General features: G+C 39.5%; 1 protein-coding gene across 1 annotated transcript; it reads left to right on the forward strand.

The window, feature by feature from the left end:
- Positions 1–978: 978 nt before the first annotated feature.
- On the forward strand, positions 979–27959 carry LOC113051168 (immunoglobulin-like and fibronectin type III domain-containing protein 1). Its single transcript, XM_026214760.1, has 24 exons — positions 979–1472; positions 2815–2954; positions 3377–3476; positions 3590–3631; positions 3770–3815; positions 4017–4200; positions 4308–4421; positions 7670–7838; positions 8241–8513; positions 10261–11697; positions 14422–14541; positions 15519–15857; positions 20266–20390; positions 20476–20620; positions 21002–21295; positions 21399–21695; positions 21793–21972; positions 22059–22187; positions 22425–22733; positions 23073–23158; positions 23520–23712; positions 24531–24827; positions 25840–26166; positions 27458–27959. Exons 1-24 carry the CDS (start codon positions 1337–1339, stop codon positions 27460–27462), a joined length of 5487 nt encoding a protein of 1828 aa, XP_026070545.1. The 5' UTR covers positions 979–1336; the 3' UTR covers positions 27463–27959.
- Positions 27960–27996: the final 37 nt, after the last annotated feature.

Below are 27996 nucleotides of genomic sequence, written 5' to 3' on the forward strand. Positions count from 1 at the left end.
ATACAAGTATCTTCTGTTGCTTACGAAGGGCAGAACTAAATGGAAAAAAAATTATATTTCAACAAAATAAGACAAATGTGGCCATCTTCATCGTGTTCAAAAGTTTTCAGCTCTTAATGCATCTTGTTTCCTTCTGGAGCATCACTGAATGTTTGAATCTTTTTTAATAGTTGTGTTTGAGTCCCTCAAATGTCCTCAGTGTGATAAGATGTAACTCAAAATCATAAAGTCACTGCTGGAAAGGGTTCAAATATGCAAAGATGCTGGAAAACTGAAGAATCTGCAGGACCTTAAAGATTTTTCTGAAGAACGCTGGTCAGTTTAACTGTTCAGAACAAACAAGGGACTCATGCACAACCATCACACAACAGAAAGACAGTCGAGGATCATCAGGGAACAGAACACAGTACTAAGATCCAAGGGTTCCCAAACTTTGGAGGGGGTTATTTTAATAATTTCAGCAAATTTTTATTTACTTTTTGTCTTGTGGACTAAATGTTAATATATTTTATGTACAATATCTTACTCAGGACAGTACTAAATAAAAAATAACATGCATTTAGTATGATCTCTCTTATTTTTTGAAAATTACTCGCATTTTCACAGATTCTGCAAGGGGTGCCCAAACTTTCGAGCCCCACTGTAAATGTTCAGATTGCTGTCATTTAAAGACACCATGAAAAGACTTGAAGGATTTTCTTTTCTTGTCGTGATATTGAAACATGATGGGATGTACATAAAACTTTGTCCCTTATTTTAAAATAACTAATAGAGGTTTTAACCAAAATGATCTAAGGAAAAGAAGAAATGTTGGTTGGGATAAGTTGTCACATAAATGCCAGGATTTATTACAAATCATTACAACTGACCAAAACATTTTTTTCTTCCCTCACATATTGAAATACTGTTTTTGCTTTATCTCTAAGAAGTGTGAAAAACTAACGTTTCAAAGCTCAGCGTGTATTAAGTGAACTACTGTATATATTTTGGGGTAATAACAGTGTAAATGTAAGGCATATGCCAATACAAGAGACTGACTTTCAAAAATAAACCTACTTTAAGAAATATTTACCAGAGTGAACACTGTGAAAACTAGCCCTGGTTTATTCCTCCATTTATAAATTTAGCATGAGTTTGAATCTGCAAAACATGCATCTGCATATTTAAAGCAAATCAAGAAGGAAATTGTCATTTGTCCAAATATCATTATGTCTTAGATATTATCTCTTTTTCATTCAAGGAAGATTTTGCAGATGATTATTCAGCATATGTTACACTACTGTTCACCTGCTGTGTAGTTGTTTTTTCCCCCTGATATTCTGACAGTGTACCATGAATGTGGATTCTCTCAGGCATCAAAAGGAGATCTAAGGTTCCCGGTGTTATGATTACACAGTACATTGAGGAACTTCCTGAGGGGATGACAACTCCAGACTTCACACGTAAACCCATCGCTTTAACCATTCAAGAAGGTAAGCACATTAAAAGAGAAGAATCTACAAAAGTGAAATCAAATGTGATTAGAGGTAACACTTGAGAGCTTAATGATCCTGGATGTGAAAATAACAAGCTAGGAACACATACAGAGGATTAGCACACAGCTACACCGACTTAACTTGCGCAGTAGAGGAGAGATTTATCAAGCTCGCTGCTTGTCCTCCAGCTTTAATATGTGACCATGGCTATATATGCACCAGGGAAAGAAATCAAATACTGGAGCATTTATTCCATTTCACGCTAGTTTGAAATGCACAGCGCAAGTCCACAAATGTGCAATGTATGTTTTCATTTATGTTTTTAATGATATGTAACGTTCCTTTAAAACTACGAGTCTTTGGCCTTCATTCTGCCTGTATCTAAACCACTTTGCCAGAGTTTCTTCTGCTTTACAACTAAGTGGATCTCTTGAAAAACAGAACAATGTCAGCCATGTTAACCATTTCAAATAAGCAATAAAGAAAATATGGTAACATTTTACAATAATGTATTAATTGACAAAAACTAACAATGAGCAATACGTTGGTTATGCGAATTATTCATCTTTGTTAACATTCAACTGTACATTGTTAGTTCTTGATAACCTCCAATATACATTAAAAATATTACTGGATGAAACATTTGATTTTAATAATGTATTAGTTAATGCGGAACAAAGATGAATAAATGCTTTTCAAAATGCTTTTCAGGTATTTTTCATTGTTATTTCATGATAACTGAAGTGATGTTAACTAATGAAACCTTATTGTAAATACATTTGTGACCAACAATACATTCATTACAATTCAAAAGTCTGGATACATCTATTTATTCCATATTATTACCATTTTCCCCTTTTCACAAGAATAGCAAATTCATCAAAACTATGAAGTATTGCTACTTTCATATTGTTGTTGCACACTCTTTAAATTTACTCAATCAACTCCATGAGTTTCATCCTGAAATGCATTTTCAAATAGTCAATATATATATAGTATGGTAGGCCCTTTTTGTATAGAAATTCACACATAGGCTCAGTTTATATTTGTCTACAAAACTAATTTCAAACATTTAAGTGTACCATCAACAATTTTTCACAATGGAAATACATCAATTTAGTTACATGTGTCCAAGCTTTTAAATAGTAGTGTACTGTTACACATTCTCTCATAAATGTTGACAGAATTCAAAACAAATAAAATTCCTGTAAAAGCGGCAATAAACAACATAAGAACAATGTTTTCAAGGCACTAGAATTCTATTTTGAAAACCTTTTAAGTTCTATTTAATATAAATATATTTCTCAAGTCTATAACAACTTTCATTTTCACGAAACAGGAAAACTAGCCATTTTTAAAGCCAAAGTGATTGGAAACCCAGCTCCCACTGTAACCTGGTATAGAGCAAAAGGAGAAATGAATGATCCCCAAAAGTTTCAGATCAAATATGACCCCACAACTAATGAACACACTTTGGAGGTAAGCACAGGCTTTCAGCCTCACTTTTAATCCTCTACTTAAAATTTAAGGTGAAGTGTGTAATGGTTTAATTTTAAAATACCTCCTCATATTCCAGCTTAATGCGAAGAGACTGTAAGTAGGATGATTCCCGCAGAAAGTGCAAACTCTGTTGCCCTGTACTGTCAGAGCATTTCTTGCTTCAGTTGTTTGAGCAGCCCAACAACATTGTCACAACCAAAGGCACAAATCTGGGACAGGACTTCCTGGTTGATGCCCAAATGCGAGAGGGTTGGGGGGGGGGGGTATCAGTCATTATTATTCTCTTTGGTAGCTCAAACATTACACACTTCACCCTTAAATGTTCATTTAATTATCATTGTCATCCGATTATTACCCAAGATTCATCAATAACCAATTTTTCCGATCATTTAATTTTGCAGATACCTAAAGTCAGTGGTGATGAAGTCGACACTTACAAATGCTATGCCTTCAATGAATATGGGAAAGCTGTTTGCACCGTTGTCCTAAATGTCATTGAAGGTATGACACACGTCTGTGTTACTTTCATTACGAATTTCTTATCCTACCCACACAAAAAGTAGAACTAACACTAGAAAACAGCTGCAAACACAATATATTCTTTTTCTTTTCAGTTGGATTCAAAAAGGAAAAAGAAATGCAAAAGGCTGAAGGAAGTAAGACAATTGTAACATTTTGGTAGCTGATTTTCTTCAGTTCATCAAACAGGGAAAAGATTGAATGGGATACTTGTGACATTGAATATGACAGACATAAGCATTCACTTTCTTCTGTTTGTTGATTGCATTTTAAAGCTACAGCAGGTGACCCAACAGAGTTTAGAAAGAGACTCAGGAAAAGGTGAGACATTTGTTTTTCCATTACATTACACATTAATGCAATGTCATCAGCAGTGCAGTTTCACATTAGGCTCTATTTAAATGTCTGATTCTTGCCAAAGTCAATTAGCCAATCTCATATGAAAACATCAGTTACATTAAACCCAGATAAGTGCTAGCATTTGGCCTGAATTTCATATTTGTAATTACAATCTTCTTAAAGTGCTGGTAAAAAAGCTGAGGAGAAAAAGGAAGGTGACATTGACGACTCTGTATGGGAGTTGCTGCTGAGTGTAGAGAAGAAAGAATATGAACGCATTTGCATCGAGTATGGCATCACTGATTACCGTGGCATGCTGAAGAAACTGGTTGAGATGGAGAAGGAAAGAGAAGAGGAGCAGGCACAGGTAAAGAGCTTCCAAAAGGTTTCTCGAAGAATTGCTTTCACATGTGCATGACTGGATGCACAAATCTGGATACCAATTGTTATATACTGTTTGTCTCACTGGTTTAGTTCATCCACCATCTCCGTAATCTCAAGCACATTGAGGTGAAATCTGAGGATGCTGCAACCTTTGAACTGGAAATGGACCTCAAAGACCCTAACAGTCGCATTTTTCTGTATAAGGTGAGAGCTGTGAATCAGAGGATCTGAAATACCAATGAGAAAAGGTGTGGCAGGTACATTAGATCAAAACTAGCTATAAATAATCAATGCCTCTCACTAAGCTTTCATTGTCTGTGATAATAATGTGTTTTTGTAGCTCAAGTGGTAGAGCATTGTGTTAGCAAGCGCAAGGTTGGGGGTTCGTATCCCAGGGAACACATGTTAGGAAAAATTGTTAGCCTGAATGCAATGTAAGTCGCTTTAGATAAAAGTGTCTGCTAAATGCATAAATGTTTAATTTAATAAACAAACAGCCACAACTGGTTCACATCGGTATTATTTCAGTATCATTGAGATACCATTATAGATTTTTTTTATTAGTTTATTTCACATAATTTTTTAATGATTCTAGTTTTAGTTAACTTTAATGGCCCTGATTCATATAAAATGATATCTGAAAAAGCACCCAGGTATAAGCAACTTTAACAGTAAAATCATGACGGACATAATTGTGCTCCATCTGTGGTCCATCCAGAGCTTCACACTTCAGTCTAGTAGGTGGCTTCCTACCATTAGACTGCATTCATTCCGCTGGAAATGTATTCAGTTATTATGACTACAGTTGTTTAGCTGGATAATTACATATTAGGCCACAGTAACCACATAATTTACTTGTAATTAAAAACAATAACAAACAATTATGATAAATTAACATTCATTTGCATATGGCTATGAAGGTTGACTTGATAATTTCAGTAAATGACTGTGACATTGCATATTTTGCAAATGAAAGGCCTGTTTTATATAGGCTACACAAAAGTTACTGCCTTAGTGCTCATACATGTCAGCACTCCCAGTTTTTCCCTGGACTGGGGTCTGGTGGCGCCAGCTGATTTTGCCAGGGCTTCAGCCCCAAATGTTTTGAGTCAAGCCCCGAATGTAATGACTATCACTGAGCAAATATGAAACTGGACAATAGCCTATGTAAACCCCCGAAATCCCAAGTTGCATTATTTCATTGCGCTTTGGCTTTGCATATACTGCATACAGCCTGTAATAATAGACCTTAAAAATTATCTAGCCTATAGAATACATTTCTTTGCTGTCGGTAGCCCATGGGCTACTCTGTTTCTTCCTCACTGTTGAATATGCAGCAGGTAGGGGAGGAGCTAGCACAGTCAACCGCTAGAGTTCGAGGTTAACAACTGAGGCAGTCAGCGAGCTTGATCGGTCACATAAAAGAAATACAAATTCAGCTTACCCATTCCTTTTATAGGCATTGATGCGTGAACTTCCACTATAAATCTGCCCTCTGTTTATTGCGCTGCTCCCATTAAACTTTTTTAATTCACTTTTAGAAGTGAATTAATTGATTCAGCATTTTAACACTTAACACAAGGATGAGTTAAATTCAACAAAGCAGTTTAATAAAGGATGTACTGGTCATGTGAATTAACATATTTTACTATACCGATATTTCTAATTGGCGGTTAAAGTTTTGTATAGGAATTTTACACAACACACTGACTGATCCGTTAGGTATGCATTGGTGCAAAAATTCACACCTTTTGGACCAATTTTGCAGCATAATTTTTCAAATGCCACAAATACTGCCATAACAAAATACTAATTTTGTGCACCTTTTTACTGTACCTATATACAGAATACACCCACTGGCCACTTTATTAGGTACACCTGGCTAGTACCGGGGTGGACCTCCTTTGGCTTTCAGAACTTCCTTAATTCTTCATGGTATAGATTCAACAAGGTGTTGGAAACATTCCTCAGAGATTGTGGTCCATATTGACATGATAGCATCACGCAGTTGCACATCCATGACGCAAATCTGCCATTCCACCACATCCCAAAACTGCTCTATTGGTTTGAGATCTCGTGAATGTGGAGGCCATTTGAGTAAAGTGAACTCAAGAAACCAGTCTTAGATGATTTGAGTTTTGTGACATGGATCATTATCCTGCAGGAAGTAGCCATCAGAAGATGGGTACACTATCCATCCCTTTAGTCATAAAGAGATGGACATGGTCAGCAACAATACTCGGGAAGGCTGTGGCCTTTGTATGATGCTCAGTTGGTACTAAGGGGCCCAAAGTGTGCCAAGAATATATCCCCCACACCATTACACCACCACCACCGGCCTGAACCATTGAGACAAGGCAGGATGAATTCATGCTTTCAAGTAATTTATGCCAAACTCTACCATCTGAATGTCGCAGCAGAAATTGAGACTCTTCAGACCAGGCCAAATTTTTCCAATCTTCCATTTTCCAATTTTGGTGAGCCTGTGTGAATTGTAGCCTCTGATTCCTCTTCTTAGCTGACAGGAGCAGCACCCGGTGTGGTTGCTGTAGCCCATCTGCTTCAGGGTTCAACGTGTTGTGCATTCAGAGATGGTACGGTATTCTGCATACCTTGATTGCAACGAGTGTTTTTTTGAGTTACTGTTGCCTTTCTATCATCTCTAACCAGTCTGCCCATTCTCCTCTGACCTCTGACATCAACAAGGCATTTTTTGTCCACACAACTGCCACTCACTGGATATTTTCTCTTTTTCAAACCATTCTCTGTAAACCCTAGAGATGGTTGTGTGTGAAAATCACAGTAGGTCAGCAGTTTTTGAAATACTCAGTCCAGCCCATCTGGCACCAACAAACATTCCACATTCAAAGTCACTTAAATACCATTTCTTCTCCATTCTGAGGCTTGGTTTGAACTTTAGCAAGTCGTGTTCACCACATCTAGATGCACTGAGTTGCTGCCATGTGATTTGCTGATTAGAAATTTGTGTTACCAAGCAAATTAACAGGTGTACCTAATAAAGTGGCCAGTGAGTGTATATAAAAAAAGTGTTACTTTACCAAACCACTAACACAACCCATTGATCTAAACAATGTTTTTGAGTGCTCCAAATGCAAACTTTGTATGCAAAAAATCTGGCAGCAATTGACAGCGCTCTGATCCATTGGCATACAGGCATCATCAGACTGACAGCACTCTAGCCCAGTGATGTTGGGGATCCAGTGGGGGTGGCCATAATATGTCAGGTTGGCCGTGCCACACTTTTTTTCACAACCCTGTTAAAATGTAGTTCCAGTACTAGCGCTCACTGGCACCCCCTCCTACTGGTGGTACCCTAGTCAACTGCCTAGCTTGCCAATGTCTAAAAACAGGCCTGCTTATTGTGTTTTTTGTCTTAGTTTTCTAAATGCATCATGGACAGTTATCACAGTTACTCTTTCCCTTATGTTCAGGACGGTGTCATGATTCCATACAGCAAAGACGTTGAAGGCGAAATGAAGCACTGTCTAAAACAAGTTGGCAAGAAGTATATCTTTACTGTTAAAAATCTCAATCCAGAAGATGCCGGAATCTATCAAGTGGATGTTGAGGGTGTCAATATCTTTTCAACTGATTTCAAGGGTAGGGTATTTTTTTTAATGTACAACACTTTTGTCTGTTTATCAGTTCTACTGTATACTGGATATGAGCTATGCACCATTATGCCCCAAAACTAAATCGATCCCATTATAATCAATAAAGCTGTTGCCACGGTTCGATTGTCACAAAAGTGCAAAATGAAGGAAAATGTTAAGAATCAGAGATTTAATGTAGAATACACAACAGTGTAACTAGTAAAACACAACCAAACATAAATGAAAACCAATACAGACAGAGACTATAGAAGGAACGAAGGGTATTTAAATACTGGTACTATCTGGGACTAGTGGAGACTCCCGTGTTCAAAACCAGGTCTTTTCAGCAGTGCTTTTACAGAATACATAATGTCATTGACTGTGATGTGTTTATCCATATTTAACACAGTTCCCCCCGTGGATTTTGCCCTGAAGATTAAGGAGGTGACGGCCCAAGAGAGAGAGGATGCCATCTTTGAGTGTGTTTTAACTCAGCCCATTAGTAAGATGGTTTGGACCCTAAAAAATACACCTCTCTTTAACAATGAGAAATACGATATTACGTGTTCAGAAGATAAACTGATCCACAGTCTGAGAATTATTGATTGTATGCCTTTGGATGCTGGAATCTATGCTGCTATAGCCGGCATTAGATCTTGCAGTGCTTGGCTGATTGTAGAAGGTAAGTACAACTTTTTCTCTTTTTCACTTAGTAGAAATAAGTTCTGTCAATTAATAAAACGTAATCAAATTCAATCATGATGATTAATTAAATTAATTGTACATATATTTGCACATCACATACAATACCTGTATGAATTTCTTTTTTTCTGCTGAATACAAAAGAAGAAATTTTGAAGAATGTTGGTAATTAAACAGTTTCTGGTACCATTTGACTTCAGTTAGCCTGGTAATACCAGACTCTGCTACTTCACTTTGCTTCGTAGACAGAGTCTGGAATGGCATAATAGAGAAGTGTTTTCTCTCTCGCTAGGGGGCGCTTGTCTGAAGTTTAAAATCATTGGTTACCCGTAAGCCAATCAGATACGTTTAGTTATGACGTATGTTATGCGCCTGTACAGCCGCATCGAAGCACAGACATCATGAATCGAAAACATGGAAACATGTAACAAAAGACAACAAATGACAGTATTCAACTGAGCTGGTATCTAAATAGATTAACTTGAAGTTAATTACCAAACTCACCATTTGTATGCAACGTGTGCCTCGTCGACAACCATGGCGACAAGGTTGTCTTGATAAAGCGTTGATGCTAGCATAGCTCGCCATTTGGGGTTCAGAATCCAGGATTCGGGGCTACCAAAAATAAGGCTGTAATACCCCGCCATTATATCTTGATCATTTTGCACGCCAAGCTGTGCAGCACACAGACCAAGTTTTTCTGCCTCCTTGACCTGATCCTCCATGAGTGCAACCAAGGGGGACACAATTACAACTATAGCCTTGCAGGCCTTTGGCCTCCCCAGTTTCTCGCTAACTAACGGTAACAATTGATAAATTAAACTTTTACCAAAACCAGTCGGGAGTAGGGCCACAACATCACCTCCATTTAAAATGTTTATCAAACACTCTTCTTGTTCTGGCTTCAGTTTGAAAAAGAGTTGAATGTTCTCCATAACCGAGCGAATTGCATCCCGTGTCTCGTTTCCCATTTCCGCGGTCATTTCGGTTTTCGATTTCTCTAATCTACAATGTAAAACTCGGCTTAGCATCTACGTCACGGCTCTCAGCCCGCCCTCTGTTTGATGATTGGCCTGGCTGTTTCCAGACCGGTGGCAAACAGAAAGCTCTGACGCTGTATCAGACCATAGACAGTAAAAGAAATGGACACAGCGACCCCATTGGAACTCAATTGTCTGACGTAGTCAGGTTAGAAATCAGTGGGGAACAGCAACTGTTTTGTTACTCACATTCTTCAAAAGATCTTATTTTATGTTCAAAACCAAAAGAAAGAAACTCATACCAGTTTGAAACGACTTAAGAGAGAGTAAATTATGATTTTATTTTATTTTATTTTTCGAACTATTCTTAAATCAGTAGACTATATTATTTACATTTGCATATTGCATTATTTTTATTACAAATCATTGTAATAAATAATTGCATGATGTACTGATTAATTAATCAATTACAAATAATCACAGCCCTTTTATTAGAAAATAAGGCTGTCAATTAATTAATACTAATTATCAAATCATAATTCATTTGATTATATTCTTATGATTAATAACAAATTATAGCCACACATAATTTGTTGCACATAATGAAAGTAAAAGTTAAGTAAAGTTTTCTGTTTTTTATTTATTATTTTTAGCATAAATATTTGTACAACATTCTGTAATTTTATTAACCTGCTTATATTCAATAAGCACTATCTAAATCTGTTTGTAATATTGTTTCCACAAAAGCTGACAAAGATCCTGCAACAAAGGGGAAGAAGAAAACCCGTAAAACCACTCAGGCAGGTGGTTGTGGTGAAGACTTGCTGAAGGTTGCTGCTGAGCAGGCAGAGAGGAACAAAAAGGAAATAGCAGAAGCTTTGGGGGCAGCTAAGAAATTCCAGGCTGAAAGAGAGGCAGCAGAAGCTGAAGCTAAAGCTAGATCTGCAGCTGAATCCGAAGCAGCAAAAGTGGCAGCACAGGTGGCAACAGCTGCTGCGGTCGCAGCTGCTGCTAAAGCTGCACAGGATGCTTTTGCCGCAGCAAAAGCCAAAGGTAGATCTGAGGGTGAAGCTAAAGCCGCAGCAGAAGCAGCTGCACAAGTCGCAGCAGCTAAAGCTAAAGCTAGTGCTGAGGAGGAGGCCAGGAAGCAGGCTGAATTCAAGGCCTTAAGTGAAGGTCTGTGTGCTGAGCAAGCAGCTGCGGCAGGGGCAGCAGCAGCTGCTGCAATGAATGCACAGGCAGCTGCTGTGGCAGCAAGTCTTGGGAAGGCTGGAGCTGCAGGTGGAGTTGGGGGTGGTGCTGCAGAGGCGGTAGGATCAGTATGGGCTGCAGGAGCTACAGGTACTGGAGAAGCTGGAGGAGCCACAGGAGCTGGAGCAGCCGGAGGAGCCACAGGAGCTGGTGGAGCCACAGGAGCTGGAGGAGCCAGAGAAGCCACAGGAGCTGGTGGAGCCAAAGGAGCAGGAGGAGCTGGAGGAGCAGCAGGAGCTGGTGGAGCCATAGGAGCTGGAGGAGCCAGAGAAGCCAAAGGAGCCGGAGGAGCTAGTGGAGCCGCAGGAGCTGGAGGAGCCAGAGGAGCCACAGGAGTTGGAGGAGCTGGTGGAGCTGGAGGAGCTGGTGGAGCCAGAGGAGCCACAGGAGCTGATGGAGCCGCAGGAGCTGGAGGAGCTGGTGGAGCCGGAGGAGCTGGAGGAGCCAGAGGAGCCACAGGAGCTGGAGGAGCTGGTGGAGCCGCAGGAGCTGGAGGAGCTGGTGGAGCCAGAGGAGCTGGTGGAGCCACAGGAGCTGGTGGAGCCACAGGAGCTGGTGGAGCCGCAGGAGCTGGTGGAGCCACAGGAGCTGGTGGAGCCACAGGAGCTGGAGGAGCCAGAGGTGCAGCAGGAGCTGGTGGACCCACAAAAGCTGGAGGAGCCAGAGGAGCCGCAGGAGCTGGTGGAGCTGGAGGTGCCAGAGTAGCTAGAGGGACTGATGGAGCCGGATGTGCCGGAGGAGCTGGAGGGGCTGATGGAACTGGAGGAACCAGTGGAGCTGGTGGAGCTGGAGGAGCTGTTGGGGCTGGAGGAGCTGGAGCTTCTGGTGGGGCCGGAGGAGCTGGTGGTTCTGGAGGAAGCGGTGACGAGGAAGGAGATGGAGGAGACAAGAAGCGTCAAAGAGCAGGACCTCTTGTACCAGAGACTGTCTTAGGTAAGAAATTATACACTATACTATACACATTCCTTCTTGCTTTTATCTCTTATTAAAAAAATATGTACTGTAAGATTGCAGCATTGATTGGTTCTTACAGAAAACATACAGTCTAGCAAAGCAGGCCAACCTTCCATACATTACATACAGTATTGTATATATATAAAAAAAAAAAAAAAAATCTGCTCTCAAACAGTGGGGTTTGTCAGATGTCGGCGCTGAAATCATGCCCACTCACAGAAAAGCTGCTGCCTCTCTCAACTGTCAAATACTGCTACAACCTGAATGGTAATGGATGCTCCCTCTAATTTAAATAGGAAGACCTAGCTGTTTTGTAAATTAACGCATTTATGCATTTAGATTGCGAAGGCATTAGCGAACTGTAAATGGCTGTAGTATATAACGGTAATGACAGACTACTAACTCGCGATTGAGCAGGCGAACGACTGATGCTCCCTAGTTATTAAGTGTGTTTGAATTAAAGAACTGCGAAAAAGAAGACAAATATTTTTGTGGTTAATTTTTCAGGATTCTTTAATGAATGTTAATAAAAGAAAATTAATTTAACAAAATATTAAAAAGAGTAGCATTTATTTGAAATCTGTTCAAATACAATTCTTTACTGTCACTTTTGATCAATTTAATGCATCCTTGCTGAATAAAATGATTAATTTATCGGTGTGTATACTTTGTGTACACCAGTGTTAATTTTGACACGAAATTTTAATTTAGTTTTAGTCTTAGTCTTTTGACTATAATTCTTTTTAGTTTTAGTCAAGTTTTAGTCATCTGATTTGTTTTAATTTTAGTCTTATTTTAGTCGACTAAAATTGCTTGGTATTTTAGTCGACTAAAATAAGACTAAAATCAATAACAGATTTACTAGACAATTTTTTACAGCTGGTATAGGAAACAAACTTAACCAAAATATATAAAACACAAATTCAACTTTATTTCAACACAACTGTGTCTTTATTTTGATTCAAAAGCTTTTATGCAGCAACAAACACTGTCATGATAATGTAAACAATAACTAGCTGCCAATTGACCATCAATAAAAGAAAAATAAGGTTAGGTCCAGGACCTTAAAGCTTACAGCTGAGCTGAACAATAAGTGCATTTAAAGTAAATATTTAATAAGTTGGGTGGATAAAAAAAGTAACAAGATTTTATAAGGTATTCATTTGTCTAGCAATATTGTATGTTTTAAATACTACAATATTGCTACATTTGTATGTATAATGATAGGATGTGAACATTCATGTTTCACATGACTAATATAGAAATATTTGTGATATTGTCAACAAGTAGAACATTATAAAATATACTAAACATTAGTATTAATCAAATGTATTTATCATGATATTACGTATTAGTATTGTGCTCGCATCTAATTTGAAGAAGGGGCTATTTTACAGTACTTTTCAGTTCGTAATATTTAATACTACAACATCTACGCACTGCACTATTCCAATTTTGCTTAGCTCAATAAACAAAAGAACATCGTTGTGAAATTACATTTGAGAAAATGTCCGGGTGGCTCGTCTGTAAATGTATTTTCAAATTGGTTGTGTTCTTGCCACGAATGAGCGCTCTGCGTGCTTTACACTTTACTTTGTTTTGTTTTGTTCGTCGTCAAACGTGAAGTGAGCTGTGGACATTTTGTCGCTCTTTTAGACAGTAGGGACTTTAAGCAACAGCTGCGAATGGAACGGCTACAGCGACCGGAAGTTTGCCGTCACACCGCTGTAGCCAAGAACGTAAAAGTCACTAAGCAACAGTAAAACAGAACAGCGCAACGCAGCATTAATTCATTTATTGAGATCCAAAAAAATATATAATTTAAAAAAGCAAGAGAAGGATTGCTTTTGGCGTTAAATGACAATCTTTTGTCAGAAGAGGAGTTTTTAATATTGTATGATGTAAATAAGTCTAAAAACATAACATTTATTTACCTAACCTCTCACGTTGTAGCGACTCCGGCAAATCAGCTGTTCTCCCGTAGTAGACCGTTAAATTAGAACGTCACAAAGTAGCAGTTAAATTCGCGCAGGCGCAATACAACGCCACAATGGCGTTGCCGTTCCACCAGAGGCTGTTGCTTAAAGTCCCTATCACCTCTTCGAATGCCGACTTCCCGGGAGCTCATAAAAACTGAAAACCTTCGCTTCACGTCTCAATAAGTCAGGCTCTGATTGGTTCTCTTCTCTCATGCAGTCTGTTCTGTTTTGCCGGTTCTTTTGCTCATTCCTCGCATCTCTCCCGTCTGCTGATTTGATTTTCGTCACAGTCTATTTTCGTCTCGTCCTTTATTCGTTGACGATAATGTCAATCAATTTAGTCATAGTTTTAGTCTCCATCAGTGCCTTCTATTTTAGTTTTCGTTTCGTTTTCGTCGGCAAAAATATATTCGTGACGAAAATAATGACGAAAATATTTAGTCAACGAAATTAACACTGGTGTACACATTCTGTGTATATATATATATACTTATTTTGAAGTGTCAACATTCAACTGGTTTTGTAAAAGAGATTTGTTTTGGTGCAGCATCCTTGCACAACTGTTTGTTTATAAGCTGATATTACTCTACACATACAATCATCACAACACCTATATCTTAGAAGTGTTTTAGCTCAAGTGGGATACACACACACACACAACACAATCAAAGCATTGCACATCCTGAGCTGATTAATTCACACTTTACATCAAAAATCATGATAGGAAACTCAAACATGCACAGCACAGTTCCAGATGTGAGCATGGAGCGGTGTAAGCAAGAAGGGGAAGCCGAGGGCTGTACTCGTGTAAGACAAGCCCCACTGATGCCAGACACAGTGACTGGTAAGAGTGTGGGATGAACAGTCACAGTAACACAAATAGCTTATTATTATTGATATTTATAATGAGAAAGACATTTCATGTATCCTATTTATTTATTTGTTTTTAATAAACACTGATTTATTAAGCATGAACATTTCAGTCATTAAAAAAATATATATATATATATGTATATGTGTGTATATATATATATATATATATATATATGTGTGTGTGTATATGTGTATATATACTTTCAACATGGGGGGAAAATAGTGGAGTGCTTAAAAATATTATTACAACTAATGTCATTTTCAGTCATATGATATCATACAAACTGAAGTCTTTTTTTTTTCTCTTGATCATCGAATGTTCCATAAAATTGTCAGCTTGATGTGCTACACAGTTTTTTTGTCTTAATTGTTTGTTTGTGTCATTTATTTGTTGTTCATGTACCTGTATTGTGGTGTTAGTTTGTCAGTGTTTTTCATGTAAATGTTGTTGTGATTGTTTGGTTTCTATGTCTGTGGTACCACACTGGGAAGCCCCTCCCACTGTGAATTCTCATTGGCCATACATCAAGCTCTTCATAGCTGTATATTAAACATCATGTTCTCACTGGTCATGTAGCATTTTTGTTTCAGTTTCTGGTAACTTGCTAAATGTTTAAAAGTATAGTTCACCCAAAAATTAAAATTACCCCATCCTATAGGTGTATATGGCCTTTCTCTTTTTACCCTTTTTTTTTTTTTTACCAATGAGATTTTATTGTGGATGGAATTACTCAGCATGACACAAAAGCAACAAAACTGCAGCATGTTTAGAAGATCAACCTTCGAAAGTGTTCATTGTTTGCATTTTTTTGTGGAGATTTTTGTCAGAGTGTTCTTAAATGTTGTTAGTTCTTTTCTTTTTATTCTAAATGTTCTTTCTAACCTCTTTATCATCTTGATGTCAATCTTCAAAATGCTGCACCGACTGACTGACCGGCATGAATGAAGGTGGTGGTACCCCATCAGACAAAGAAAAAACATCAGGGTATGGCAAGCCATCAGGTTCCGGTAATCCATCAGGTTCAGGAAACCCGTCAGGTTCTGAAAATCCTTCAGGTTCTGGGAACCCATCTGGATCTGGTAACACGTCAGGTTCTGGCAGCGCTTCAGGTTCGGGGGACCCACCAGGCCCCGGAAAGCCACCAGGTCCTGGAGGGTCATCAGAGGGCAGCACTGAAGCTACAGAGGAAGAAAAAGAAGCTGAAGATGAAAAGGATGCGTCAGCTAAAGCTGGCAAGCATTCAGGCTGTAAAAAACAAGGCCCACAGGTTCTGGAGACAGCTGCTGGTAAGAGATGTTTGAAGTTGCACTGAATAATGACATTGCTTTTCTTTGCAAATGTCACAGTCATTCAGAATACTGAGGAAATAACTGTGAAACAACCTCTTGTAGGAATAATGGGTCTAATTTATTCATATCATCTCAACAATAAACGAAGTTATCCAAAGCACTTCCTATAAGTCTTTCACATGACATTTTTGCACATTATTAGTCAGAATTCTTTTTTATTATTATTTGGACTTGGGCAGTTATTAAGCATGTACTCATTCTACCACAACATCCCTGAAAGATTTAGATCCTTTTTTAATGTTTTACTTAATTTAACTTTAATGTAACCATTCCGGACATGTTTTGGATCTTATTTCTGCAGGACCAAACATCTCGCAACATAATGTACCTTGGGACATGCTAGATAACTTTCCACTGAGAAACTTTGTTGGCTTCACTGTCCCAAATGTTCATCATTTAAAGATGATACCCCTAGCTTCCACAGAACAGGCTTTGTAAGCACATGCATATTCATATTCATATCAGCAGTTCTTGGACATAAAGTTCATGTTGAAAATTTGTGAAGGCATATTTGATGAGCAAGCTCAAATTAATTGAGGGATATATTGAGCAAGGTGGGTTGTAATCAGTAACTTTAATAACCTCTTTAATTAGGTTGATTTGAGAAGGTGGGAAGGTTTTTATATATATATATATATATATATATATATATATATATATATATATACATAATGCCAGTGGGCACTGGAAAACTTTTGTTTCATTGAAGGAATAACTTTTATGCTCATGCCATTCCTAACCTGTATGTTATTTATTTTCTAATTGCTATCTAATTTCAATCTAATTTCTATTAGATTAATATAAATATTATTTATAATTAACATTACAACAACATCATTTGGTAATACCACTGTCACACACCTGGACTCATTTAATGTGTTTTTGCCCGTGACCCAGTTTCTGTCTTTCCGTGTTTGATTAGTTCCCAGGTGTGTCCATTCTCTTCCTCATGTGTTCCATGTCCCTGTTAATTTAGTTATTCCATCCACCTGTGTTTCCCCATTATCCGTTGTACATAAGCCTTGTCCTTCAGTTCTGTTTTGTCGGGTCTTCTCACTTGTGACTAACTTGCTACTTACGTGTGTCTACCTCTGTGCTCCATGTTAGATATCCCCTGTGTTGGATATATTAAAAGCCTTATTCCGTTTATCCTCGACTCCGTATTCCTTCAGGCAGCGTAAGACCGTGACAGAAGACCCGACCTCAAAGGAGAAAGTAGAAAACTGCGTCTTTCCCTCCGTTTTGCTTTCGTTTTTTCTCAGTCTTTTTGTTTTGTTGTGTTTCTATGGATCCCCTCTATCGTCCCGAATTCCTCATCCTTCTGCTGAAGCAGGAAGGACGCTCTCTCGAGGACCACACCAGATGGTTTCTCTTATTAGCTAATGCCACCAGCTACCCGGACGGCGCGCTCTGCACCTTCTACAACACCAGCCTGAACTCCAAATGCAGAGCGTTGTCGTCCGAAGATGGTCCTCGAGAGAATTTCGCCGCATTCGTGGAGTGGACTCTGGCGAGAAATGGTTCACCTTTCACCGTCTGCCCGATAGAGGATCTCGCCAGTCCCACTCCCGACCCAGAGACCAGCCAGCCACCATCTCGCTACACGGAGCCAGAGCCCACCGCAGCCGCAGAGCCCGAGCCATTCACCGACAGGGAGCCGGAACTCGAGAGCGCGACTGACCAGGTGTGTGAGCCGGCAACACCGTGCATCGTGGGAGTCCTCGTGGAGATCGAGGGCGTGGAGGAAAGCCCTGCCCACACTCCTGCGACTGAGGGTGAGCTATATGCAGTCTCTGAAGGTCATATGGAGCAAGCTCTGGATCTGATGGACTGGTCTATGGAGGTAATCCCTAATTTTCCTGTTTCCCCGCTGGTTCCGTCCAGCCCTGATTCCCCTGTATACCCTCTCAGTCTCCCACTCCTACCTCCTCCAGTCATTTCCTCTGCTCCATTTCCGCTGGTTCCGCCCAGCCCTGAGTTTTCTGGTTCTCCGCTGGTTACGCCCAGCCCTGAGTTTTCTGGTTCTCCGCTGGTTACGCCCAGCCCTGAGTTTTCTGTTTCTCCGCTGGTTACGCCCAGCCCTGAGTTTTCTGTTTCTCCGCTGGTTCCGCCCAGCTCTGAATCTTCTGTTTCTCCGCTGGTTACGCCCAGCCCTGAGTTTTCTGTTTCTCCGCTGGTTCCGCCCAGCCCTGAGTTTCCTGTATCTCCGCTGGTTCCGCCCAGCTCTGAATCTTCTGTGTCTCCGCTGGTTCCGCCCAGCTCTGAATCTTCTGTGTCTCCGCTGGTTCCGCCCAGCTCTGAATCTTCTGTGTCTCCGCTGGTTCCGCCCAGCTCTGAATCTTCTGTGTCTCCGCTGGTTCCGCCCAGCTCTGAATTTTCTGTGTCTCCGCTGGTTCCGCCCAGCCCTGAATCTTCTGTGTCTCCGCTGGTTCCGCCCAGCTCTGAATCTTCTGTGTCTCCGCTGGTTCCGCCCAGCCCTGAATCTTCTGTGTCTCCGCTGGTTCCGCCCAGCTCTGAATCTTCTGTGTCTCCGCTGGTTCCGCCCAGCTCTGAATTTTCTGTGTCTCCGCTGGTTCCGCCCAGCCCTGACTCTTCTGTGTCTCCTGTATTCCCTCCCAGCCTCCCTCTCCCGCCTCCTCCCAAACCTGCTGGTCCCTCTACTCCTCTTTCGCTGGTTCCGTCCAGTCCTGATCCTCCTGTCCTTCCTCCCATCCTTCTCCTCTCTCCTCCTCCTAGACCAGCCAGTTCCTCGCCATCCCTGCTGGTGCCAGTCAGTCCCGCAGCTCACCCTCAGTCCGCGCCATCGGGGCGCGGTGGTTCGCCGCTGGACTGCCAGTCTCCAGCTCCGCCTTGGCGTGTTAAGGCCCTGTCTCCGCCTCCAGCCTCCGAGCCCTGGACTCCGCCTCGGTCCTTCGACCCAGCGGCTCCGCCTTGGCTCTTAGCTCCCTCGTCTCCACCGTGGCCTGTCATCCCACCTGCTCCACCGGGCTCCCTCGTCCCTCCGGCTCCACCTTGGTCAGTCGTCGACCATCCGCCACCTCGGGACTCCTCTCCTCTGGTTCCACCTCGTCACTCCATCCCTCCGGCTCTGTCAGGCTCCTCCTTCCCTCCAGTTCCACCTCCATCCTCGGTCACTCCGGCTCCACAGCGGTCTGCCAGGACCCCGCCTCTGCCTTGGTCGCCTGAGCCTTCAGCTCCACCTAGGCCCTCCGGATCCTCGACGTCACCCTGGCTCTGCGGCTGTGCTGCTCCATCTTGGGCTCCTCACCCACCGGTGCAGTCTCCGCCTGTCGGCTCCCTGGTGTCGTCGACCCTTCCTTCACCATGGCTCCTCCCGCCGTCGACCCCACCTTGGATCTCCGTCCTGGCTGGTCTCTGGTGGACCATCTGGCTCCTCCTGCTCCTGTCTCCTCCCTGGCTCCTTCCTCCGTCGTCTCCTCCTTGGCTCCTCCTTCTGTGGTCCCTGTCTGCTGGCCCCCTCCTGGAAGTCCGTCCTCCACCGGAACCTCCTCCCAAGTTCCCACCTACGCCTCCCCCTGTTGTTTCTACGGTGCGAGGACGCACCTACCGGGAGGGGGGAGTACTGTCACACACCTGGACTCATTTAATGTGTTTTTGCCCGTGACCCAGTTTCTGTCTTTCCGTGTTTGATTAGTTCCCAGGTGTGTCCATTCTCTTCCTCATGTGTTCCATGTCCCTGTTAATTTAGTTATTCCATCCACCTGTGTTTCCCCATTATCCGTTGTACATAAGCCTTGTCCTTCAGTTCTGTTTTGTCGGGTCTTCTCACTTGTGACTAACTTGCTACTTACGTGTGTCTACCTCTGTGCTCCATGTTAGATATCCCCTGTGTTGGATATATTAAAAGCCTTATTCCGTTTATCCTCGACTCCGTATTCCTTCAGGCAGCGTAAGACCGTGACAACCACCAAGTCTGGAAGGTTTCCATCATTTGCCCATTAGTGGGAAAGCTGACAAATAATTAGTGACTAATTGAACATCTTCACCCAAGAGTGAAAATGTACTATTAGAATGTCCGTACAATGGAGTTCAAAACGAGGCAGGTTAAATGTTTAGTGGCCATCCAGAGATGCTTCATAACTGTTCTTTGTCATCATGATGGATTCTAAGAAGATATGGATTCTAAGAAGTCAACACTGAAGATGCTATAAAATCTGTATGTCCTTACTTACTACTGTAAGTGTACAATTTCTCTGTTGTAGAATTGCTACAGTAAGCCTCGGTTGATGTCTATAAAGTACATTTCAAACAGCAACACAAACACACACAAAAAATATAATCATGGTTCAATTAATTACTAATTTTGTTCACAAATTACCTGCAGATCCTGGTGTTCACTTTTCTGCTGGGCTGGAAGACTGCAAAGCTATTGTGGGAGAAGCAGCTGAACTGGTTTGCAAACTTAGCAGTGCTGACTGTAATGGCACCTGGTCCAAAGATGGCAATGCGGTATAAAGATGCCATATATATGTGTATATATAATATATATGATGTGTGTATGTGTACGTATATACTCAGATTTCTCTCTCTGTAGATTACTGCCTCCACTGAAGGTATAACTATCAGTAAAGAGGGAGCTATTCACAAACTGAAAATTGCCAAAGTAACAGATGAATTTGCTGGGAAATATCGATTTGAGGCTGATGGACGTAAAACCGAATGTGTGATTGCTGTTGAAGGTTTGTTTTATAATATCTGCTCATTTGTACTAATGCATATCCAAATGATTCAAAATTTTAATGCATATCCATTATTTTAATGCATATCCAATTCCATTTCGTCCGCTTGGAATTATAAGGTTCTATCTGCGTTCTGAGTATAGTTTTGAGCTTTAAAGTTTTTGTGTTCCGTAGACTTCTGTAGATAGAACCTTTTTGTTTTTTTCAATAAAAAATTCCAAAATGTACACAACTTAAAATAAAACATCACATAATGTAAATTAATTGTCACAGAATAAGAATATGTGAATAAGTCAGTTTTGACAAAAATGTCAGATAGAACCTTATAATTCCAAGGGGACGATTTATACATTTTTATATTGATTCTGTTTGTGTGTTAAGATCCACCAAGATTCAGTGACAAGGAAATTGAGTCATTTACAAAACCAATTGTGACCAAACGCAATCAGAAAGCCTCCTTCAAAATTCCATTTATTGGCCGTGAGCCATTCAAAGTCCAGTGGTACAAAGATGGTGAAGAGCTCACACCAGACTCTCACTGCAAGATTGAGATTTCAGAGGGTGAAAGCCGTCTGCTTCTCACCAAACTACAGCGCAAAGACACCGGGGAAATAAAAATCAAAGTCAAAAATGAGTTTGGCACAGCTGAAGCTATTTCTAATCTAATTGTACTTGGTGAGTACAAAAAGTGAACTAATTAAACCGGTAATAAGAATGTAATACAGTTTGGTAATAAAATTACGCTCCACTTTGCCTGATACATTTTTACCTCATTTAGATAAACCAACCCCCCCACTTGGACCACTGGAGATCATTGAGGCATCAGCCAACTGCATTGAGATCAAGTGGAGACCACCAAAAGACAGTGGTGGTTGCCCTATTAAACATTACATACTTGAGCGTAACCAAATCGGACGCAACACATGGAAAAAGATAGGCCAGATCCCAGGTGAAGCTCACTACAGAGACAGCGATGTTGACCATGGCAGGAGATACTGTTATCGTATTAGAGCCGAGACTGATGAGGGCATCAGTGAACTGATGGAGACTGAGGATGTGCAGGCTGGCACTAAAGGTGACTTACTAAAAGAATCTCTCAAAGTATCCTTGTGCTAGTCAGTCGGCATCCAGACCTATCTTAATATAAACATATGAAATAACTTACTTTATAGCATATCCTGGTCAGCCATCTGCTCCTAAAGTAGCCAGTGCCTTCAAAGACTGCATTAACCTGACATGGAGTCCTCCGACCAACACTGGAGGAACCAGTATTTTAGGTTATAACTTAGAGAAACGCAAGAAGGGCAGCAACTTGTGGGGCCAAGTCAATCCAACAGATCAACCAATCCAAGGTTTGTATCTCACATTTTTTACACTTCTACAGTTATTTTAAAGTACTGTCTGCTAGTAATGTTTACTTCTCAATTACCATCCACAGCAAAGAAATATGCTGTAAAAGATGTAGTTGAAGGAATGGAGTATGAGTTCCGTGTGTCAGCCATCAACGTATCCGGAGCTGGTGAATCAAGTAATCCCTCAGAATTTGCGTTTGCAAGAGATCCCAAAAGTGAGTTATTTCTCAGGTTGCTCATTATCTTCAAAAAAAGGAGAGGAATTCACCATAAGGTTTCATTTCGAAAAATGAATCATTGGCTCCCCTTATAGATTTGCAAAAATAGCAGATTTAGGTCAGAGTTTTCTGGGCTTCAAAATAACAAACTAATTAGAACTACTCTTGCACTTCTCCATATTTTCTCATTCAACGTTTTCTCATGCAAATGCTTTCATCTCGTTTTCCTTTTAGAACCCCCTGGTAAAGTCATTGACCTTAAAGTGACCGACTCAACCTACACTACCTTATCCTTGTCTTGGACCAAACCAAAAGAAGTGCCTTGTGTTCAGGATGAGGCTAAGGGATACTTTGTGGATGTCAGGCCTGCTGAAAACACAGAATGGGATCGATGCAACACAAATGCCATCATCATGACCTCTTACACCGTAAAGGGACTGAAATCAATGGCCATGTATTGGGTTAGAGTGATCGCCATCAATGAAGGTGGAGAGGGTGAGCCACAGGAGCTGAACAACTATATCTTGGCTATGCCTCCTCCAGGTAAATCATCTCATCTATGCTCAGAAAGGCCATAAATTGAAAAAAACTATGGTTGCACTTTATTTTACAGTATGTGTACTTACATGTACTTATAGTGTACTTACAGTGTATTTATCTAAGAAAGTTCTGGTAACACAAAGTAACTTCGTGGGGTAGGGTTAGGTTTAGGGGTAGGTTCAGGGTTAGTACCTAGTTATTACATAGTTATTGTAATTACTATAATAAGTACATAGTATGCACACGAGGAACAGGACTGTAAAATAAAGTGCTACCAAAACTATCTCTCATTTTCAAAAACTCATTTACCATATCATTAAATCAAGGTTTTGTTTGTCTTAGTGAGACCGAGATTCACAGATTCTAAGATTAAGAGCTTCATGGTGGTCAGAGCTGGAAATTCTGCACGATTCAACATCAACTTTGAGGTAATGAGCAATACTAAAACCATACTTTTAGAGACCAAACCAGGGGTTTAGAACTTTTATCACAAAAAGTTTGTCACTTTTTGGAAGAAAATCAATATATACTACCTGCCATGTGAAGGGCTGAAATATAACACGACTCCTGTTGCCCCTTCTCCATTCCTTGATTAAAAATGTAGTGACTTACATCAGCAAATCATTTAGGACTACTAGCTGACTATTGTTTCCCATAATTAATATTCACGAGCCAGGCTAATGTGCTCCCTTCCTATATACTCTTCAGATCATTCCTACTCCCCTCATTAAAACTATACCTTGCACTTGGCCACATGTCCCATACTTCTCCTATATTACCTTTTCACAGGCTTCTCCAAGGCCTGATGTCATCTGGCTTAAAGATGATATCCCTGTGTCCAAACGTGTCACTATTAGCAATGCTGATGGAGGTTCTCAGATCCTGATCCCATCTGCAGATCGCTCCGATACAGGAATCTATACCATCATTGTCAAGAATGTTGTGGGACAAGAGACCTTCAGTATTGAGATTAGAGTTACAGGTAAAACAAGGCAACCAGTGTACGTCTGTGAATCTTTTATTACCATAAATAGCATCTTAAATGATTTAGTACTGTACCATCACCAAATAGATTTTTTTTTTCTTCTTCTAAATAGTCCCAGTCTGTCAGTGGTTGAAAAACATAGCTACACCCCCAGGTGTATATTGTACCACAGAGCCACAGTGCTTGTACTTTTTGGTTAAATCAGTTTATGAATAACTGAGACTGTAGAAAACTATTTTAACAAACTTAACAAAAAAAAAAAAAAAAAAAAAACACACACACACACACACACACACACAAAGAAATGTACACTACCATTCAAAAGTCACCAAGGCTGAATTTATTTGAATACAGTAATAAGTCATATTTCTAAATATTATTACAATTAAAAATAACTTTTTTCATTAAAAATGTAATTTATTCCCATGATGGCAAAGCTGAATTTTATCATGTCACTTGATCTTTCAGGAATCATTTCAGTATGTCAATTTTGTGTGCAAGAAACATTTTTAATTATTCCCAATAGTGAAAACTATTTTGTTTTTTTGTTTTTTTTACGGAAACTGTGATACATTTTTATTATGATTCAAAAGAACAGCATTTATTTAAAACAAAGTAAAAATCTTTTGATCTTTGATTAATTTAATGCATTCTTGCTGTTTAAAAGTATTAATTTAGTTTTTGAATGGCAGTGTAGCTTTATAGATGGTTGTAAAAACTATATACTAAACCACATTTGCTGTGCACAGGAATGTACATGTAATAGCCTTGGTTATGCCAGTCCTGATGAACTATGACTGATTGTTTTGGTGTAGACGAGCCAAAGCCCCCAGGCCCAATAGTGTTGGATGAGAATGTTCCGGGCACGGTGACAGTTTCCTGGGAACCATCCCCAGACGAGAAACGTGATGATCGCTTGCATTACGTGGTGACCAAGAGAGACTCGAGCAAGAGGTCCTGGCACACTGTAGCAGACCGTATCTTTAACAACCGTTTCACAGCCTGTAACATCATGCCAGGGAGAGAATACCAGTTCCGTGTGTGCTCCAAAAATGACATTGGCCTGTCTGCCCCTTCGGAGTCACCAAAATGGCTAATCACATGCAAGAAAGGTTTGTGATATGGGGGTATGGTGATTCGGGCTACTAGCATTATTCACATTCAGACCTTTTGTAAACCAGTGGCTATTTACTCCAAGTGTAAAATGGTGGATGATATTTATATGGTATAATTGTAGATACTGTTTGCATTAAGTATAAACAGCACTACATGCAGTAAGTGCAAACTGAAACGGATGTTATTTACAAAAAGTTTAAGTGAATAACATCTCAGTGGTGGGTAGAATCAACTATTTGGACTCAAATGTAAACGGACACAAACTAATAGAAACTGACCATGAAATTTAAACATGAAATGTATTAATATTACCACAAACTGTGCAAAGCCTAACACACTGGGCCAAATATTGTATTACATTTGTAATACTTTGTAACACCATTAACATTAGTTAACTACAAAAGTATATCTAAAAATAAAAACATGTCCAAAGCATGTATTAATATAGTTAATTTCAACATTTATGAACACATTAATAATATCAAAAGTTGTATATGTTAATATTATACAATGGACCTGAACTAACACAAACTAACAATGAACAATTTGTATTAAATAACATTAACAAAGATTTATAAATACTGTGTTAGTTAATGCATTAATGGGACCTAGTTGTATTGTTACCATGATATTATACTAATATGTTTGTAATATTCCCAAGTGACAGATGAATGTATGTCAACAATACTGAGTTTGATTGAATGTCTTTCAACAACAAATTATATAAGTGTAATTTTATTTTATTTTTTTATACACAAAATGTTCTTGATTACATTATATGGTTAGAATCTGCTTTCGCAGGTCTATCAGACCTGTAACCCATTTCTGGATTGCAACCCATCATTTGAGAAGCAAACTCTATCTGGTGTCTTATGCATGTTCTGCCACTAGGGGATGTCTGTTTACTGCACCAAACTGTGACCCTTCAGGGACCCACCCACTCACCAACATGTCAAGTACACAACCTTAATCAACTGATTTTTAATCAGACTCCTTCATGTTTTGCAGAAAAATTCACACTGAACATCCCAGAGTCCAAGACCTGCAACTTGGAGAGTACTCCAAGGTTTATGGTTCCCCTAAAAATCCACACAGCCCCACAAGGCTACGAGTGCTACATGAGCTGTGCCGTGAGGGGCAACCCCACACCCCACGTCATATGGTACCACAACAACGTCAGCCTTAACACTGACACCAACTACCTCATCACTAACACCTGTGGAGTGTGCTCCATGCTCATTCTCAGGGTTGGAGCCAAAGACATGGGAGAGTATAAAGTCATAGCTGAGAGCTCACTGGGAAGAGCAGAATGCAGCACCAATCTCACAGTGAGAGGTAAGGATCTACATGAAGTAATTTACACCATCAAGCACCTGATGACAGCTGGGTTCCCAAAAGCTCTAAGTTCATTTTTAGAAGTTCTACTTTATCTCTAGGCAATTTCCCAAAAGCATCATTATCTACTTCATTACAATATAAAACCATATATCAATTCTCAGACCTTTTTTTAGTGTTAAAATTAAACTTTCATGAAACTGCCTTACCAAAGCGTCAACATAATTTATCAATATATTCATTAATGCTAAATAACTTCCAGTGCATTGAAAAGATAACATAACTTTACACATTCATCAGCATTTTCAAACTATTTTCATGTTTTGGAGACAAACTCCTGAAGATCCTGGAAACCACTGTGGTCTTTGGACCTAACAGTAACAACGTACATACATTTTACAATCAGGCATTCTGTGTGCTAGTTTGAGAAACCAGCATTGATCCATCCAAGCACAGGGTGATCTGCAGTAATACTGGGAAACTCAGCAAATGCCACTCAGAAAAGTTATTAAATGACAAAATGAAAACATCTAAATGGCTCTGAATCTACGAGATTCATGCAACACTATATCCAGCTAAATGCAGTATAATGCTTATATATATATATATATATATATATATATATATATATATATATATATATATATATATATATATATATATATAGATATATATATATATATATAATATATTTCTAATCACATCTTCAAAAATCCCAAAAATAACTTGGCTAACACTTCTATTTCATCTAATTATGTTAACTCACAAGACAAAGGTAAAATCAGTAAGTTAAGAACATTTCAATTCTGTTCCATTTGTTAACTACATTAGTTGCCACTAAAAATATAATACTTCTTTTAATCTTAGTTTATTTTGATTTCACGTATTAATGGAATATTAAAATCTCATTTGTAACTTAATATTATTTAATGGACCTGAGCTAACAAGAACTAGCAATGAGCAGTTGTATTTGTATTAATTAACATAGCAAATGTGTTCTTAATTGTTAGTTAATGCATCAACTAATGTAACTAATGGGACAGAATGAAAACATCTAAATGCTTCTGAATCCAGTTTTACAGAACATTCTTCTGATGCATCACTAACTAGCTATTTGATGTACGTTTCTAAATATGTTTCTGAATATATCTTCAGAAATCCTTAGAATAACTTGGTTTCAAACATATTAAAAAAGTCATAAAAGTTACTCAAAGTCATTTCAGAGAGTTTAGAACATTTTATACATAGCACTGCAAATAAAAACTTTAACCATATTTTCTTTGATTTTCAGAATAAAACCTTGACGTGGGGAGGATGTCAAAAATGCAGCTTGCAAATCATTGTGGAAATGTCTCTCTCTCTCTCTTTTTTTTATTACTTTAGGCCCTTTGTAGAACTAAAGCATTGAGTATTTTTGCAGAAAGATGACTCATGGAAATGCTACACATTGTATGACCTTATAAAACTTTGTATTGTCTTAATGTGTTTAATAGAACAAAAATCTAAAAAAAAAAAAAAGAAAAGAAAACACTCTGTGTTGTGCTGCATGGGTTGCAGATGTATTGTACTTGTACACAATTTAATTCATTAATTTATTTATTCTTGGCTTTTGTGTACGTACCCTGCTCTTTCACTAATTCAATTACACACAAAAAAGTGCATACTACTGATTTCTCGCATCCATTTTTCATTTGATTTTTGTCTTGAAATGCTAACATATAAAATAAGCTTTTGCTTCTTCAGATATCCTTTATAAACAAAAATTGTTTAGTGTAAATAAAATATTGAGGTTCTTTACACCGTGCACTTGTGTATCAACCGTTATTGAAT

Source organism: Carassius auratus, chromosome 31 (assembly GCF_003368295.1).
Source record: "Carassius auratus strain Wakin chromosome 31, ASM336829v1, whole genome shotgun sequence".
Classification (NCBI taxonomy): domain Eukaryota; kingdom Metazoa; phylum Chordata; class Actinopteri; order Cypriniformes; family Cyprinidae; genus Carassius; species Carassius auratus.

Coding starts and splice junctions, on each gene's coding strand:
- LOC113051168 (XM_026214760.1), top strand. CDS start 1,337: ATGTGGATTCTCTCAGGCATCAAAAGGAGATCTAAGGTTCCCGGTGTT. Junction 2,955..3,376: donor CTAATGAACACACTTTGGAG/GTAAGCACAGGC, acceptor TTAATTTTGCAG/ATACCTAAAGTCAGTGGTGA. Junction 8,514..10,260: donor TGCTTGGCTGATTGTAGAAG/GTAAGTACAACT, acceptor TTTCCACAAAAG/CTGACAAAGATCCTGCAACA.